The sequence below is a fragment of the Phycodurus eques genome, chromosome 2, assembly GCF_024500275.1.
Source record: "Phycodurus eques isolate BA_2022a chromosome 2, UOR_Pequ_1.1, whole genome shotgun sequence".
NCBI lineage: Eukaryota > Metazoa > Chordata > Actinopteri > Syngnathiformes > Syngnathidae > Phycodurus > Phycodurus eques.
The window spans coordinates 120,431-140,110 of record NC_084526.1 but is presented as its reverse complement, the minus strand read 5'-3'; the positions used below and the strand labels follow the sequence as shown (position 1 = coordinate 140,110).

Here is a 19,680-nt window from a genome sequence, read left to right as displayed (position 1 = left end):
CATGCTTTTATCTCAAGTAGACTTGACTATTGTAATGGTCTTCTGACTGGACTCCCGAAAAAGAGCATTAAACAGCTGCAGCTCATTCAGAATGCTGCGGCTCGGGTTCTGACCAGAACAAAAAAGTCAGAGCATATTACTCCAATTCTAAAGTCTTTACACTGGCTTCCAATCAGCTTTAGAATATATTTTAAAGTTCTGCTACTGGTCTATAAATCACTAAATGGTTTAAGTCCTGAATTCATGAATGAAATGCTAATGGAATATAAACCCAGTAGGGCTTTGAGATCGACAGACTCAGGTCAAATAGTGGAGCACAGAGTCCAAAGCAAACATGGTGAAGCATCATTTAGCTATTATGCTGCACATAAATGGAATAAGTTGCCAACAGAAGTGGCGTGAGCCACAAGTCTGCATGTTTTTAAGTCCAGGTTAAAAACTCTTCTTTTTTCCCATTCTTTTTAGAGCATTTCCACTTTTACATGATATTTCTTGCACTGAATGCTGTTTTAATTGTATTTTTATTTAATTTTATTGTATTTCTCTTTGTTTTAAACATTTAGAAGCTGTTTTTTCTTTGTTTTTAAATGCTTTTAATCATGTAAAGCACATTGAGTGACCTTGTGTATGAAATGCGCTATATAAATAAATTTGCTTTGCTTTCCATAGGCGCTGACTGGTTCTTTTTTTCTCTCTCTTCCTTAAATTACTCTCATTCAAGCCCCGCCAGCCTGCGACTCTAGCCGCCGGTGACAAAGCGCTTTGACAGGCCACACATCCCGTCCCACAGGCTGGCCCTTTGCTCACCATTCTCGACGGCGATTGGCTGTCACGACGCAATATGTGGCTTAGCCGTGGCCATAGCACACCATCTTTGGATGCCAGCGCGCTGATGACCCACTGAAGAAGACCGGGGTGGGAAGAGTATAACATTTTGCACAAATTAAGTGAATGCGTGCGGCACGGTGGCCGACTGGTTAGAGCGTCAGCCTCACAGTTCTCAGGACCCGGGTTCAATCCCCAGCCCCGCCTGTGTGAAGTTTGCATGTTCTCCCCGTACCTGCGTGGGTTTTCTCCAGGCACTCCGGTTTCCTCCCACATCCGAAAATATGCATTAATTGGAGACTCTAAAATGACGGTGAATGCGAATGGTTGTTTGTTTCTATGTGCCCGGTGATTGGCTGGCAACCAGTTAAGGGTGTTCCCTGCCTCCTACCCGAAGACAGCTGGGATAGGCTCCAGCATGCCAGTGACCCTAGTGAGGAGAAGCGGCTCAGAAAATGGATGGATGGGTAAATGAATGTGCATTCAGTATCTAAAATACTCCTTCAATCAAAGTTTGTTTTGTATCTGGTGTGAATGTAGTATTATTAATTATTAAGTCTATTTTATGTCTTTTGCTGGCCTAAATATTTTTAGTTACAACTAATGCTATTATCTAAATTGTGTGTCAGATGCAGAAGTAAATACTTCACGCACACATTAACAAAATTAACAATCAGCATCTCTGGTGAGTATGGTGTATTTTATTATTTTTTGTTATGTTTTTGGCATGCTATTAGATAAATATAGATTCTGAACTGCCCCAGATGATGTGCATGGCATGCATGCGTTTTAGTATAGTATTGATTATTTATATAATTGCGACTTGATGATGGTGGCTTTAAGAGGTGAATTAAGTGGGTTAAGTCCCCATTGAAGGGCCAGGTACCAAATGCACAGCCCGCCATGGGTAATTATTCTATTAAGTCAAATATTCTGAATGTATTTGTCTGAAGAAATGCAAGTATATTTACTTTAAGTTCAGCATAAAGACTTGCAGGTAAATCAAACTTCACAACTGTATGCGGGGGGCACTGGTCGTGCAATGGTACACATACTCTTGACTGACTCTTGTGCAGCTGGTGCATTCTGTGATGGACTTGCAACCAGTCAGACATCTGGTATGGGGAAGGAGACTCCCGATTGTTGGTGGACATATTATTTTGTTTGATCATGTCGAGTACATACAACATTACTAAAACAAGCTAGCTCCACCCATAAAGACTTTAAAAGGACACGTTAAATGATTTTACATTTTAAACAGTATCCAGGTGTATTAACATTTTTGTGACATACTTTCATCAAGAAAAAAAAAATGATGAAAAATTATAATGTACTTTATACACCCTGTTTTTGTCATGTTGAAATTACCCTGAGTCCTTGGTTAGTCTGCCACTTGTACTGCTTGGCCAAAGGTGAATACGGATTTCATTACTGTGACGACTAGTGGCGGGGGTAGTGCTGTGCGATATGGACAGAATGTTATATCCGAATAGAGGTATTTTCTTATTCTGATACCAACGATATATGTCCTGATGTAATATTTTTCTTAAAAAACATTAAATTACTTGCAATTATTTATAAACCAAATATTTTACACAGAAAGCACAATAAAATGAACCAAAGACAAATACAATAAAACAATTATTCAGTGCAAAAATGCCATTCATAATATCTGGTAGTACAACCAGTTTTCAAGGAATGTGCCCTGTTGTTGTGTACAGGTTATAGCTGAGTTCATAAGTGTATTCAAATGTCCTTAAGCAGTACAGCAGCACACACATCAGCATCTAGGTATAACCAGGTGTATCTAACAGTATGTGAAAAGAGACAACCCACAGAAGCTATTCAAAGCTTAATGGGTGAGGCTTCAGGACATCCATCCATCCAGTTTCCTTACCGATTTTCCTGACTAAGGTCATGGGTGTGCTGGCGCCTATCTCAGCCAACTTCGGGCGCGAGGCGGTACACCCTGAACTGGTCACCAGCCAATCGCAGAGCACAAATAGACAAACTATAATTCGCAATCACATTCACACCTACGGACAATTTAGAACCTTCAATAAACTCACCATGCATGTTTTTGGAATGTAGGAGGAAACTGAAGTACCTGGAGAAAACCCACGCAGGCACAGGGAGAAGATGCAAACTCCAAACAGGGAGGATGGATTTGAACCAGGGACCTCAGTACTGTGAGGCAGATGTGCTAACCATTTGGTCACTGTGCCGCAGGTTCAGGACATTTAACACATAATAACAAAAGACAAAACAACATAAGGTAAGAGACACAATTGATTCATACTTTAGAGACAAAACAAAACAGGACGTTGATCCCAATCAGAAGATTGAAATTATAAATACACGGACAATGTTTTGGTTTTCCATTTCTTCTTGAAGACATAGAGAGATTGGGTGGTCTTAAGACGAGCATCAAGCTGGTTTCAAATCTGTGGACTGTAGCACACAACACTTTGGATGGTACTTTTAAGCCTTGGCTTTTCACCAGTGATATATTTTTGTAATGTAATGTAACGCTCCTCTCCCAGTGCCGTAAAGTCTTTTTTACTAATTGTTGTCGAGGTTGCTGTTGTTGTTTTATTATTATTCGATTTTACATTCTTAACATACTATTTTTTCATATTCATTTATGTACTTGTGTTTTTTTTCACACTTTAGACTGATTGGCATGGTGAAAGGACACGTTTGCAGTTCCGGCGTCTGTAGGGGCGGGACTTTCTTTACTCCTTCATGATCTTGGGAGGGGGGGGGGGGGCACTGGATTGACCTCCTGGAGAGCATTGATGGTGTGATGGTGGACTCGCCCATGTTCCGCGGGTGCTGGAGCGATGGCAACTAGCACCCGCCTTGGTCTTGCTACTGGTGGGGGCCGGTGGGACCCCCCCTGTCGCTCCTGGGGCCTGCTTCCTCCTCTTCTCTACGTTCCCTGCTGCGGTCGCCTCCTGCTCTTCTCGTGGGCGGTCCGGGTGGTCGCCTGCAGGGTGTTGGGCCCGCTGTGGGTTCTTTGTCCCTGTTTGGTTTGGGGGTGGGGAGGGGGTCCACCTCCCACATTCAGGGGTGGGTAGTGGGTGTTGGCTGGAATGTGGGGGCAATCCCGGGGTCGGACCTGCAGGAGCCATGCCTCTTAATCACTCACCTAGCACACACTCAAACCACTCACTGTAATTTTTTAATAGTCACATCTGGGCACACACACATATCCAGCGTTTTCTGGGGGACTGGTGTGGGGTCGGGTGAGTGCGGGTGTCGGACCGGGTTTCAGTTCGTCAGTGCTGTTTCCTGGTCCGGGCGCCCTGCCCCTCCGCCCTGCTTTCCACCCCAGGATTTTAATGCATCACACACCTGGCAGCCCTGATCCGGCATAGATGGGATACAGATCGCCCATTCTGCTTGATCTAACAGCTAAACAGGAAAAAAAAAAAAAAAGAAGTGAGATAGGTAGGCTGTTCCAACGCTTTATATTTTCACAAATTATTTCCAGTAGCTGTACGTGATTTAGATTATTTAACTCTGTAAGTTTTGCTGAGATATTAATGCATAGATATTTGATATTCCCTGTCAGAATAGGAAAGTTTGGATTTTGGCCTGCATGATTCGATGGGTTAGTCGTTATAGGGAGTATTTTTTATTTTGACCAATCGATAGCATCTTCTGATAATTGCAAAAATGTTTTTTTTTTTTAATTAATTAATTTTTAATTTATCCTGTTCAGCTGCATGGCCATGCAGAATGGTGGATCTGTATGCCTTTTGAACAGTTTTGCTGTTCAAGAAGGGAGTTTGATACTCACTGTGCTTATTTTTTAATTTCCTAAAGGTTTTAGGGGACAGACAGAGAGACAGAATGGAAAAGGGGAATCGGGGTGCAAACCAAAGCAGAACAATAGTTAGACAGCCTAGATATTTGACCACAAGTAACATTACAACAGTCAAATCATGTTGTTATTTGTGGTTGGGAGATGAGGGGTGGCATACCTGGTGAGGTCATGCAACAACTAACCAATAGAACAAGATTAGGTTGTGGGGCCTGCTGTGGGGTTCTTTTCCCTGCCTGGTTTGGGTGGGTGGGGGGTGGGGGGGGATCCACCTCCCATGCTCAGGGGCGGGTTGTGGGTGCTGGCGGAGGTGTGGGAGGGGGCCGGGGTTGGTGTTGCGGGTCTGGGTGGAATGGCCCTCTTCGTCGGTGGTTGTCCGGTCTAGTGGGCCCGACCTGCGGGAGCCATGCCTCTTAATCGCTCACTTAGCACACACTCACACTATTCACTGTATACATTTCTCACTAATCACATCTGGGCACATACACATATCAAAGGGTTCCTGGGGGACTGGTATGGGATCGGGAGGGTGTGGGTGTCGGACGTTTCAGCACGTCTGTTCTGTTTCCTGGTCCGTGTGCCCTGCCCCTCCGCCCTGCCTGCCACCCGGGATTTTAAATGCATCACAAACTCCCCATGTTTTAATGCACCACATACACCTTTCTGGGGGGCAGTGGGTCGTGGATGTGGGGTTTGGCTGTTCGGCAGTCGTGCCTGGCAGCCCTGCCCCCACCCCCTCGGCTCACTGACCTTTCCAGATTTTACTGCACCACACCACTCGGAGGGGCACTGATACACGGGGTAGGGTCAATGACTGCCAGTCGGGGACCTGGCAGTCATAGTAACAAGGGGGGAGGTGGGTCTCACTTACTTGCATGGCGGTGCTCCCGAGGCCGGACCCCCCGGGCTGGATGACTGCTTGGTGTTAGGGCTGACATCTCATAGCCTGCGGCTGCTCCTTGAGTTCCCCCCCCTTATCGTTCCATTGTCGGGTGCCCCTATCCGCCCTCCTTTCCAGCAAACAAGGGACACTCTCCCGCCCTCGGGCTGGGCGGGGACTGGCTGCATTGCGGGTCGTGCGGGTTGGGGGGGCATCTGGCTCTCCTGGGGGTGGGGTGGCGGTGCGTGTGGGGCGGTGGGTGGTGTGGCATTGGGTCCCTGCGCGCCCCGCTGGGTGGCCGGTTGTTGGGGCGCCTCGGTGGTGCCGGCGGACCGCCCTGGGTCCCTCGGTGTGGGTCATGTCCTGTCCGCCGGGCTGGTCTCGAGTTGGACCCCTGAGCTGATCCCGCCCCTCGATTGATTGGGTGGGGTCCTCAACCGCCGCGGTGCGGCCACAGCAATTACAGGACACTTTGGTTAGTCTTTGTGCATGTAAAACGGTATCAATTTACTTGCATGTATCCACAGGCACACACCGAGGACTCTTTCACTGGGTGTGGGGTCACGCACTTTCTGCGACAAATAACTCGTGAATATGCAAATCGCTTGTGTATCCCCTCACTTATACTCTCGTCCTATAGACTTTTAGAATTAACATAATTAATGCCACCACACTTCAGTTGTACAGCCGTCAAATGCCAGACATGCTTCTTCTCCTGTCCTTGTCCTGTTCAATCTTGTCCTGTCCTTCCCTCACAGGGTGTAGCACTACAGCCCCATGCAACAATCATATTTAATATTTCATTGTTGTAGATAATGTAATGATTTACTTTACAATTAGTGCTTTGTCTTTTGTGTTTGTTCTGTTCGACTGATCAAGTCTGATTCTCAATAAACCTCAATTATAATACCACAGCAGAAGCTTAAAAACTCCACTGTGACACAGTAAAACTGTTCCGGCCTAAAAGGGATAGAGAGTTTCCATTCTGCTTGACCTAACAGCTGAACAGGACAAAAAAAAAAAAAAAAAAAAGAACAAGATTAGAGAGCACACAAAAGTCCAGGTCATGACTGGATGTGGGAAATGAACAAGGCAATGCTACTAATGACTGTAAGTCCAGCATTGATTTTGATTTTGTTTTGTTTTCTTTCTTGAGAACTTCAACCTCAGTGCCATTGCTTTCATGGCTGAATGAAGTTTGGTAATGTCTTCTTTTAGCTCTTTGACTTGCTGGTGCGTGAATTTCAAGCTGGTTTTGAGCTTCTTATTCTCCTGGTGCAATAAATCGAGAAGTGATAGCTTCTTGTCAATGGAGGAGAAGACTTGAATATGGGCGTTGGTTGAGCTGGCTGGTAGATCTTCACTGCTAGTGGACGAATTAGCCTTCCGTCTTTTCAGCAGTTTGCTGTGCTTGTCATGATGGGATTTGCTAGCTTACCTGACGAAGCGTTCGAAAGATCCGTCGATGAAATCTTTGAGTGGCTTCACAATGGTATCTTTGCATCAGCAGGGATTGGAATAAATTAATCAATAATAATCAGCCCCGCAAAACGAGGAAAAAAAGGTGGATGAGGAGCAAATTAAGTCTCAGGGTTGCTAATCTGATTTTGCAGCATTGCCGCTGGGAATCTCGTTGTGTCTCGCGATGTCAGAGCATGCCTCGCCTCAGCCTGAGCAGCACTAACTGATTAAGTTTAATTCCCCAGATTGGTGACCAAGTGCTTTTACCCCAAGTGAAAAAACAACCAATGCCTTTATGGGTGCTTACGTTTTTCTTCACACTCTGTGTTTGCCTCATCACAACCGCTTGCTCCTGTCGTCATGGTAACAGAAGCCCTACTTGATACTGCCCTCACAGTAGAGGGTATGGTGAGCAATGCTCACCATGAGACAGAACCACCTCTTCTAAATAGGATAATTTCAGCTAGGCCTAAAAATATGCGTGTAAAGTAGCTGATGTTTGATATTGATATTTGATATTTTGATGAAAAAATGTCACAGACATGTTATCAAGACACCTGGGAACTGTCGTAAATTGTGAAAACAAATGTCATAATGTCTCGTTTAAAATGAATCGAACCAAATCTAGTAGCTGCAATTCATGGAACCGCTATTACAAATATGTTGATCACACACTTTGTTTTTGCTGCTTTATATTTAGTTTTAGGTTCATGTTCTGTTGGGTTTGACAGTTTTATTCTCCATTCGCCTCTGTCAATTTTTTTACCTGGTAGCTTCTGGCAATTAGATTATCGCACAGCCTTGTATTTGACCCATTCGTGTGTCATTTGTGCGATCAGTCTGAGACTACTTAGTTCATCTGTTTAAACTCATTTGTAACCACTGTGATTTTCATCTTCTTTGTGTTTTTTTTTCCTTTGTGTATGCTGACTTCTTTTTCAACCAACACCAAGTATTTTTCAGCTGGTGTCAACGTTGTGCTACTTGCATCGCTTTTTGTGAAAGAATCAGCATGGATTCTCACCCCATTGGCAGACGCCCAGTCACTGCACATTAACAGTAGCTCAGCCATGCTGAGAGCAACAATCAGGTTCTTATGGACAGTTGTGCGGTCCGATTTAGGAACCCTATATAAAGGCAAACACAAATGAATATCAGTGCATACAAAAACATCATACACGTGAAATATGCATAGAGTAAGTTGACCAAATGTAACAAATAGATGACATGAAACTGCATTATTTAAAAGCTATTTAATGTTTATAATTTTGAGAATATAAGTACAATATTATGTTTTTATCAAAGATCTAACTGAACATCCATTGGGAATGTTCAGTATCTCAAAATAAAATTCTCTGACACTGTTCAACAAACCTATGTCTATATGTTTTTTTCCTGATGTGAATCTGGTAGTTTTTTTTTAAAATGCTTTTCACTCTCTGCACTTTAAATGGTGTGCACTGTGATTATTTGTGACTCACCCCACAGCAATGAAGAGGATGAAGGTGAAGACGAGGCCACACAGAGACACTCCACAGCCAATGAACGTCAGCACCTGCAAAGCTTTTTTGTTTTCTGGGCTTGGCTAAAACGCACATATACATGCGCACACACACATACATACACTACCCCCCCAGCCCCTGCATACAGTACATAATAAACCCATGAGTTGTAAATAGCAGCAAACAGCAAAAATCCTGGATAAACACTGAGTGAATGTTACCTGGGCTTCGTAGACCTGTAGTAGCAATGCAAAATTGGTGGTGTGATTGCAGTAGCACACAGTGTAGCCATATTGTTTGGAAATGACCTCGCACACTTTGGTATTGCACCATCCGCCAGCCTCTGGACTAGATAGATACAGATATCTATTTATCTAAACCCATACAGGAATGGGAAGAATGGAAATATCTTCATATCTTAAACTGTTAGGGGGCATTGCCATTGTTTTTATCTTTCAGTAAGATAACTTTGGTATTCAAAAGGCATCTAAAATTCCAAATTATTTTGTCCCAAAATGTTCTTACGTCAGATTAAAATCCCAAAAGGCACACACTGGATCATATACAGCCCCAGCAGGATTCTATGAGATACATAGAGCCAATATGATAAATGTGATAAATGCATTGAAAGAATAATTGTGAATACTATATTGTGTTTCTCACCTGCACTTTGTGACGGAGCTGAAAGTGGACCGCTGTACTGACGGGCTGGTTGTCTCCCAGCACTGTGGTGGATATGACAGTGGACCCCAGGATAGTACCCAGATACCTAAATTGCACACATTGATTTTACAACAATCAACACGGTGGCGAGGCTTACACCTTCAAATAAAGAAATTAAATCACTGACGAATACTATATTTACATTGAAAATATATACTGTGTATACTCATACAAATGAATATAGGATATGGGTCCTTTTCATATAATTTGATCAATAACGGTAAAGACATGGCCCACTGAATTTCCTTTTGAAAATGTATTAATTTTACTGAGTTTTTGGCAGTTGTTGTACATCAAAAGGTCGTAATTGTTTCTAAGAATAAAAAAAAAAAGTTTTAATGCCAAAATGTTCTTACCGGTAGGTCTCCGAAATGAAGCTTCATGATTTGCAACATCTTTTCTGAAAATGTTAATTACATTTTTGAATATACAGTATAGGATTTTTCAAATGTTTCCATGAAAACTAACACAAATGCATCTTCGTGTCTTCAGAGTTCCTTTCTTTCTTTTACAAACAGTCCTTTGTCACTCAAACAAAAGAGCCTCTTTATGTTGTTGCAATACACCAGAGGGTTCTTTGAGCTGAAGTGGCAGGATGAAGCGGCCATTTGAAATACAATTTCATAAAGATAAAAGTGTAATGGGCTTAGCTAGGATCATTTACACACTTGTTTCCACAGAGTTTGAAGGGCCACACATGAAGCTGTTTATCCTTAGCGTAATGCACTTTTGTGTTTACTGTATAAAAAGGAAGGTTTTTCAATGGGCTACTACATTTTGCTCTGTAACTAAGGATTACCTTTATTATGAATGCCTCAAATTTTTAAATGATTAATAACTTTTTGAATATAGGACTTTAAGCGTGGCTGTTTCAGCATGGTAGACATTTACCCCAAAAAACCAAGACGGCATGAACAAATTGTTAAATTAGATTATTCATTATTGTTTACAAGTGTCTTTACTGTTATTGATCAAATTGTATGAAAATGACCCATTTAGCAATTTCTAGTCCCTGTCGTCAGAGTATTTGCTCACGTGGACATCTAATGGGCCTTGTAGTGTGGTCCTAAACTCTTGTTAGTAAGCCCTAAAAAAGCAGATGTAAAGTATATCGATAAAAGGTGTTGAGGATTCTGCATAAAACTGTGTTGCAATGTTACTGGACCTGATATGAAACAAAACAATTAAAGTAAATCATAATTTGATGTGATGTCTAGATTTGGAGATAAAAGCTTTCAGATTTAAACATTAAGATTATTTCCAATAAATATATCTTAAAATTGCAAGTAAAACTGCAATGTTGAGGGCTCAAAAGAGGATTAACTAAGGCCCGGTACACACATAAAGACAATCGGTCTCTTTTGTGCCAATTTTGCCCGTTCCCGACCAAGCACGTCAAATGCCAGACAATCTTAAATCCTTGAGGTTATCCTATAAGATTGTCCTTAGGTCTAATATGTGTTAAAAGTGGATTCGTCATGATTTTAGTGTCTGAAACAGGTCAGGGCCGACAATCTTACATGATGAAAGCCTCTAATATTTATGACCAAAAGTCTTCATGTGTGTGGGGAAAAGCCCACTTCTTCCGAGTCCCGACGCCGTGAATTGTGACATGGAATGGAATGTAGCCAATGAAGAAGAATCCTGACTCACCAAAAATCAGCGGTGGAACATAATCTTTCTGTGTGTGATATTCTTGTCTGGAGCTTATCAGAGCACACCACACACAATACGACCAAAATTGTTAAATATCAGATTTTTTATTTTCATGTGTGGAGTCTGCCACAAATAAATAACCTTCTAAGATTATAAAAATCCTTATGTGTGCACCAGGCCTAAGAAGAGAAAACTATTTTTGTCATGTACAATAGTTTTGGCTGCCATCTGTGACAGTAGGGACCATGCTGATGTTTCCTTCAGGATTGAAAAGAGGCCGCAGAGAACCATACCACGTGTTGACCAGGGTCAGCTTATAGAATCCTGTACATTAAGCACATTTTAAAAAGGTGTCCCCAGCTTTCACCAGATCAGTAAATGAAACAATACTGAGCAAGTGTTAATTCAGGATCGTTTATTGTTTAAGATGAATAGTTGTTGCAAAATCCAACAACGTGCCTCCATCTGCCCTTTATTGCAAGACCTTGGAAGGAAAAAAAATGCATACTACGCATTCTCAAGTCTGTTCATCGTCGATGTATTCACCTGTATGACTGAATTTGTCTCCTCCATAAACAAAATGACGTGACTGCGTTTGTGACAAATACTTTAAGTTTGAATATGCAATTGATTTAAGAATGTAAGCAAGTAAGTAAGAACATTATTGGCACTAGGAGTGTTCAGTCTACCTTTTTTAAGGAGATCCTGGATCTTTTGATGTGGGACTGAAATACAGTCTGAGTTGGAATGTTTCTCAGTTTCAGGCCCACAGAAAGTTGTCCCCTTTGATGATTCTTGAAGCATTTGCTGCTGCACTGCTACTTCTGTAAATAACAAGAGAGTAAAGCACATTTAAGGTGGGTCATTTCTTAAAAATGATATATTTGGAAAAATACTTTGTTAAACTTGTAGTTAAGTAGATTTCTCAGGTACCTGTACTTTAGTTGAGTGTTATTTTTTTCTGAAGACTTTTTACTTTTACACCATACATTTGAAAACAGATATCTGTACTTTCTACTCCTTATGTTGTCAAAATAGGTGTGTTACATTTTTCAACCTGTGAGACAGATGACACAATTTAAAAAAGATGAAAATAGAGAGAGGTTAAGTTAACTACGGTGGAGATCTTGATTGATAGAGATCTTGGGATCTTATGAGGTGGAAAAAACAGGGGCAGCAGTGACATGAGGAACATGAACCAGGGGGCAATGATGACGATGGCAACAGATTTGGAGAAACAAGATATTCCCCATCATTGGTCTTATTTAAAAGAACTGTTTAATGTCGTCGGCTACACCAATGAATTATGGCGTGTTGTCTTGTGCCAGCCTAAAAACCACCATCTTATGGCATTCCCAAATTTTTTGCCTCATCTAAAAAAAGCCTCTACAAGTAAGGTTTATTTTTTTCAATTATCATTGGCTGATTTAGAATTTAAACAACAACATTCTGATCCTGAGTACAAGCACGATGTAAGTTAATAAAAGAGGGAAACTATTTTGTGCACAGTTTTTTTTTCTTCATTGTGCCAAGCTATCAAGCATTCATTCAATCATTTTCCGTACCGGTCGTGTTTTGTTCGTGCCTTGGTTGCTCTGGCATCAGCTACGGCCTACAATAGTCGTGTTTTGTTGTTTTATAATTAACAGACAGAGATTAATGGACTAACCTCTCCTGTGATCTTTAGAAGACGCTACAGTACTATTGAAATTTTATACATTCCAGTCGATCACTGTTTTTGTTCTTTGCTAATGTAAGAACTTGAGTAGAAATGCATGGTGAGAAAGCAACACGCAGTGCATGCACATAGAGCAGAATATTAATTTTAAAACCGTATAAAATACGGATAATATTTCATGTTTTGAGCCAGGATAGCAGTATTGCTGCATATTATACATAGGTAGAAGGGTTTTCCTGATTTTTGGGGGTGTGTATTATACTCGAGAGCGTATTATACATGCAAAATTATGGGTAGTTTTGCCACCTCTGAAAAAATGCATGTCTCCTTTTAGTTCAACTCAAATAAGTCTACCACACCTCATGTTAAGGCTATAGATTCATGCGATTTATCTAGCCATCAGGAAAAAAGTACTGATAATCCATCCATTTTCTTTACCGCTTATCCTCACTAATGTAGAGCATGTTGTATAATGAAATAAAACAATACCCATCAAAGGTTTGGACACACCGTCCCTTAAATTGCACAGGGACAAGGGTGTCCAAACTCTTGATTTATACTGTATCTTAAAAATAATATATCAAGGTATCAGTATTATCTGAAATGAATATAATTCAACCTGATTTCACTGAAAGTAAAAATCGAGACTGATTAACCTTTGTAGGAATTATGTTACTATGACAACATGCATATTTCTGTGGGGGTGCAAAAATGCAACAAGATATTTTCCTTGTAGAAATCTAGGTTTGCCATTCCATAAAAAAGAAAATCAAGGGTGAAAGAATGCAATTAAGCAGAAACAAAAGCTTACAGCATACATTTGTAGTTGCATATAATTGGGTTAGAATTTTGTGGATGTTCATGTGACATGAATGTCAATGCATCCGCATAAAACCCGAGGAGTAACCCACTCCAGAACAATGCAGTCGTGCCTGAACACACAAAGATGGAGAACATGCTCTGCTGAAAAAGCTTTGATTAATCACTAAATGTAATATTTTTGTCTTCATTTCATAGGGTTAAGATAAGTAAATATTCTATATTTACAAGACAAGAATCATTGCAGCGGCACGGTGGACGACTGGTTAGAGCGTCTGCCTCACAGTTCTGAGGACCGGGGTTCAATCCCCGGCCCGCCCGTGTGGAGTTTGCATGTTCTCCCCATGGCTGCGTGGGCTTTCTCCGGGCTCTCTGGTTTCCTCCCACATCCCAAAAACATGCATGAGAAGTTGATTGAAGACTCTAAATTGCCCGTAGGTGTGAATGTGAGTGCAAATGGTTGTTTGTTTATGTGTGCCCTGCGATTTGCTGGCAACCAGTTCAGGGTGTACCCCGCCTCCTGCCTGAAGATAGCTGGGATAGGCTCCAGCACTCCCGCGACCCTCAGTGCCATGAGGCAGACATAGGCTGCAATTGCAGTTTCTGTAATCTGTAGGTTTGTACAGGAGCAGGTGCCCACTGCCCAACCCCAGCACTTGGTATTCCTAGGGTGTTTCCCATTCCCATCCAAGTACTAACCACGACCGACCCTGCTTAGCTTCCGAGAGCGGACGAGATCGGGCACTCCAAGGGTACCACGCAGGGGAAGCTATTATTGGGGCACCAATATTTAACATCATGCCACCATGTCCAAGGAGCCTGGAATAATTGCCATATGTTTATGCAGTGTTTATCCAGCTATCTTCGGGCGAGAGGCAGGGTACACCCTGAACTGGTTGCAGGGCACATATAAACAAACAACCATTTGCACACACATTCACACCTACGGCAAATTTAGAGTCGTCAATCAACCTACCACGCATGTTTTTGGGGTGTGGGAGGAAACTGGAGTACCCGGAGAAAATCTACCCAGGCACGGGGAGAACATGCAAACTCCACACAGCCGGGGCCGGGATTTGAAGCCCGGTCCCCAGAACTGTGAGGCAGATGTGCTAACCAGTCGTCCACCGTGCCGGCTACATAATATTACATAACAAAAATTAAGTGTAAGCTTGCGGCACGGTGGACGCTTCTCGCCCGAAGATAGGCTGGGATAGACTCCAGCATGCCCGCGACCCTTGTGAGGGTAAGGCGGTACGGAAAATGAATGGATGGATGAACGTGTAAGCTAATGAGCTTTTTTTATGACAAGTAGCTTTTACATTTTACGTTGTTGACGCTAAGAATAGATCTTTAAAACCGTTCATGACTCTAAATATAGTTATGTGTTATGTAAAATGGTGTTAAGAGTTCCTTAAATTCTGATGGCCTGTAAAACCGTCAAATGATATAGTCTGAGTCCTGATCTGTGAATAAATAAGAAAGCTGCAGGTAGAAGGAGTGAGCGAGAGTGGAGAGCCTGTATGTGTGGGACAGGGCGGATGGTTGGAACAGAAAGTGAAATTGTGTTGTTGTTTTTAGCTTGCGCAAAATATAATTTTCTTTAAAAAAAAAACCTAATAGCACACTCTGTTGAAAATGCTTATTTTCAACCGTAAACAACAAAAAGACTTGACAAGGCAAATGTTTTAAGTTTAAGTCAAGTCGAGTCTCATGAATACCAAGTTAAAGTCAAGTCGAGTCTTTCATAAATTTTAGCCAAGCAAGTCCACAGTCCTAAAATGGCGACTCAATCAAAGTTAGTGTGTGACACTCACTGATGTTGGGGCTATGAAATGTCAGGTGATCTCTCTCTGCCATCAAGTTAGTCACCATCCGATCAATACTCTTCACCACATCCATGGGACCATTCACCACCTGTAACACATGCAACAGTGGTACATTACCAACCATCCTCCCTGCTATACTAAGCTCTACCGTGCTTCACTAAAGCATGCAGATAGACAAAATATGGTGACACCAGACAATTACAGGAAATGATTATGGAACAGTATGTGAAGTTGGGCTCAGCTTATAAAAGCTTCTAGTATTCTAAGAATGACATCCTACAAGTTTAATAATTAATAATCAAAGTGAACTGATTGGCTGAGCCCATTATTTATTAATGCAATGATTAAAAGATGTTTCACAATATTTTTAACCAAGTACTTCATCCCAAACCAAAATGTTTTGAGCACTGTTTACTGTTTCCAGAGCCTAAATACAATTTGGCTGAATAACACTTACAGAGTCCACTGGATAAGCCTATAATGCATCGGTAATCGTGGATTTTTCCATTGTCAGTTTTGAAACCACTCATTCTAAACACAATGTTCCTGAGAGCTGAGCCTTGGGTACAAGCAGGGGCACTGTGGCAAGCAGGCGGTTAGATGAAGAGCATGGCAACAGTTTGTCAGATGCTCATCCATTGAATCTGAACTGAGATGGCCTTGGAGTGTTGAGAGGCCGCGGGAAAGGAGGCGAGTGTAATACAAACACAACACTTGCCATGAGTTGCCTCCATATGGATCCACAACCACATCACTAGCAGGAGTGGAACAGGGGCATAAAAAAAGATGCCATTCAGCCTTCTGTGAACATGAATCAATCAATCAATAAATAAATAATAATAATAATATTTAAAAAAAATAATAATAATAGGACAGCACGGTGTACGACTTGGACCCAGGTTCAAATCCAACCTCCCTACAGTATAGTAATATGGAAATGATGACTTCGCAAATGCAGTTATTTCATGATAATATCTCGTTGGTCCAAGCCCACTAAAAAAGGTGTTTTATTTATTTATTCTCCAATTGTAAGGCTGTGTAGTTTCCCCCCGACTAATGTTTTTTTTGTTTGCCACGTCAATGAATGGTGACAGTGGCAGCAGCTCGAAATGAATTACCACATAAAATCGGACAAAGCAGAGCCAAAAGTGCAGCAAGGCAAAGAGGAGATAAGAAGGTGCAAAGCAGTGTATGCTACCTCTTTGATGGCCTGCCACTTGAAGGCATTGTCCTGGCTGATGACGCTGTCGGCCACACTGATGAAGTGCTTGCTTAGCTCCTCGACGCGCTCCTTGGTGTGGTTGGTGGAATCAGAAAGCTGTGGGGGAACATCAGCAGCCAGAGACAGCAACTGGATGAGGGAAACCATGTCTGTTGGCTGCAGTCCCTCCTGCCTTGTGTCCTGCAGAGCCTGGACAGACATGTCCAGCAGGGCGGAAGCTTCGGCCAGGCTGCTCAGCCATAATGACTGCTGCCCTAGTACTGCCTGAGCGTAGAGACAGGCCTGCTATATTCTTCCATAACAATTTCAATAACAGCACATTAAAGTAAGATCTGCGGTAATTGTCTGATAACATGATAGGCTGCAATCAGCCAGGTATGCTCGTTTTACACTAACTTCTAAAAGTAAGTTTCAAATTCTGTTGACGCAGGATGTTAATATTCACAAGCAATTTTTTTGTTTATTATGAGTAGTAATTAGTGTAGGTATAGCATATAGATCAAGAGAAGCAAATGTACAGGATTTAGTATGTGCTATTGCTGTACATGTAATAAGATTAGAATAGAATAGATGCAAATAAACTAAACTTTGCTAGTGGCAAGAATGATATAATTTTGTTATAATCTGACTACGCAACACTGGTTTGATGTCAGCGTTTATGTGTTAAAGGTACATAATAGTTCACACAACTCTAAACTTTTCAACTTATCATGGTGACAGCAATAGCACAGCAACCAAAGGCCATTTTTCAGCAGGCTGATGTAGTCTTGTGTGGAACTCTTAAGAACAGTCAGTAAACATCAGCTCATGGAAGGAAAAAGAGAAGGATGACAATGTATAGGTAAAAATGTATGATGTATGAGGTCTACCTGGCTGATATTGGAAAGCTTCATCAGATGATTCATGAAGGCAGTGGGTTGAGAGCTTTGGGATTCACTCATTTGTTTCATCTTCAAGTAACGTTCTGGGTAAAAAAACAAAAGGCAATTAAAACAACATGGTGTCAATGCAGTGGTGTGTTGTGTAAAGAATGCATTTTATTTTGTATTTCCACATTAGTGGAGAAAATAAAAAAATAATAAAAAATTAAATAGCATAAAGTACGAATAACATACAAATACCGTAAAATACGTATTTCAGTAGCTTGCTATGCCGTAATTTATCCCTTTACCCACTTCAAAATACAGTTTTGTTTTTTATGTGCAAGTAGTGTCTTTCAACAACCTTAAGTTATGTTTACACTATGTTCCTGGTCGCCACGGTAACCCCATTGCAGGCCACCATGGTCAAAACGGGATGGTAGAGCACAACGTGGGAGAATGCAAACATGATGGGATGCCCGGTATGATGTTTGAACTCTCAAAATATTTGCCATGGCAGTCACGATGTGGCTTAGAAACCGGATGCGCTTCCCCATACTGACGCCAAGTCTGGAGCCAGGCCAGATAGGGGAGGTTCATTTATCTCTCCTAGGGCAAAAAAAGAAAACACGTCCAAAGCTACCCAGTGTCCATGTTTTATCCACAGAGAGCCTTGACAGAACATTAGAAACAAGAGGCACAAACAAGAGGCACCCAATTTACTGGGATCTGTGGTTAACTTGGGCCAAAATGTAGCAAGGCTTTGAGCCTTTGGGACAGCAGACCTGTCCTCCCATGGCCCGTCATGTGTCCTGTGATAGACATAGATTATTCTTAGCAAGACTTGAATACAGAGAAAAATATCTCCATAATCCCAAGGTGCACTACATTTCAGACAAACGGGGCCGCCGTGGCCGCCGGGAGCATAGTGTTAATGTACAGTAGCCTTAGCTAACCTAACCACTTCTATGTCATTACATAGTGTGTTTCTTTTATTTATTAAAAAAAAAAAAAAACATTATCCCATTGTCTTCGATTATTTATTTGGGCCTATGGATGCCTGAGTTAGAATGGATAATGTATATTAAAAACATTTTTTTGCCATCTTTATCTATTTAAGTCTTCAGTGATCAAGCCTAATTGTAGGCATTTTACCTACTTTTGGCAACTGGATAGTTCTAATCGCTCATAAATATTCACAATAGGTTGTAAAGTTAGATTTAAGTTTTATTAAGAATGCTCAAGGACACAAAAAGGCATGTGAAAAATTAACCTCTAAAGGTTAAACGCTCTCAACCATCACTAGTCTTGGCTAGGAGATCAAGGTTGCATTGTAATCCAAAGAAACATTTTGGACTATCTGTTGATAAAATGGTTTATGGTTTACCATCCATATTAACTTCTGAAATTGCAATAACATGTTAAAATAAGACATACCTCTGCTGCTCATGCAGATAAATGGCAGTGGCTCAGAGCAGTCAAACAGACTCATTACTGGATGTTGAGCTGACTGGATCTGCAGCGTTCTGCAGCCTTGCATCACCATTTGCTGGTGCTTTGCTGCTCACACATCACACAAGTGCCAATTAGCGCAGTCAGGCAGAAAAGGAAAAAAAAAAAAAAAAGCGTTTCCAAACAAATGTGTTCAAATCTAAGGAAAAAAACATTGTCAGTGTTCAGAAGAAATAAATTAATCTCCACACAGCAACAAACATAAAACCAAACATTAATTTTACCTTGCAATAATGCAGCAGCTTGAAAACCAGTGGACTACTCATGAGCAGGATTTACTAAGGACTGTACGAACGTCAAGCATAGAGTACCTTGTAATTAGTCTGTTAACAAAACAACAATCCTTAATAAATCAATAATGTTGGTTTTTAGATTTGTTAAGGAATAGCGTAATATTCTACATGCAATCATCTATACATCCATACATTTTCTGTACCGCTTTTCCTCACAAGGGTCGCGGGCGTGCTGGAGCCTATCTTCGGGTGTGAGGCAGGGTACACCCTGGTTGCCAGCCAATCGCAGGGGACATATAAACAAACAACCATTCACACTCACATTTACACCTACGGGCAATTTAGAGTCTTCAATTAACCTACCATGCATGTTTTTGGGATGTGGTAGGAAACCGGCGAACACCCACGCAGTCACGGGGAGAACATGCAAACTCCACACAGGCGAGGCCGGGATTTGAACCCTGGTTCTCAGAACTATGAGTCTGATATGCTAACCAGTCGGCCATCCTCCCGCCACATGCAAACATTCTTAATAATTTTCTCGTCTGAAAACCTCAATTCAATCGTAGGTGTGTGTGCATGTGTGTCTCTGCGTGTGTGTGGGCGTGTGCATATATATATATATATATATATATATATATATATTCATGA

At 41.6% G+C, this 19,680-nt stretch overlaps 1 protein-coding gene across 1 annotated transcript in view; it reads right to left on the bottom strand.

The window, feature by feature from the left end:
- The window catches only part of LOC133399397 (adhesion G-protein coupled receptor D2-like), a gene marked incomplete at its 5' end in the record, with an annotated part of 35,103 nt that extends 16,259 nt beyond the window's left edge, over positions 1 to 18,844 (bottom strand). Inside the window, 11 exon segments of the mRNA XM_061670976.1 lie at positions 8,020 to 8,122; positions 8,477 to 8,580; positions 8,719 to 8,845; positions 9,023 to 9,078; positions 9,161 to 9,268; positions 11,094 to 11,200; positions 11,566 to 11,700; positions 15,191 to 15,290; positions 16,401 to 16,688; positions 17,294 to 17,388; positions 18,722 to 18,844. Coding sequence (XP_061526960.1) covers positions 8,020 to 8,122; positions 8,477 to 8,580; positions 8,719 to 8,845; positions 9,023 to 9,078; positions 9,161 to 9,268; positions 11,094 to 11,200; positions 11,566 to 11,700; positions 15,191 to 15,290; positions 16,401 to 16,688; positions 17,294 to 17,388; positions 18,722 to 18,844 — 1,346 coding nt within the window.
- Between the last annotated feature and the right edge of the window lie 836 nt (positions 18,845 to 19,680).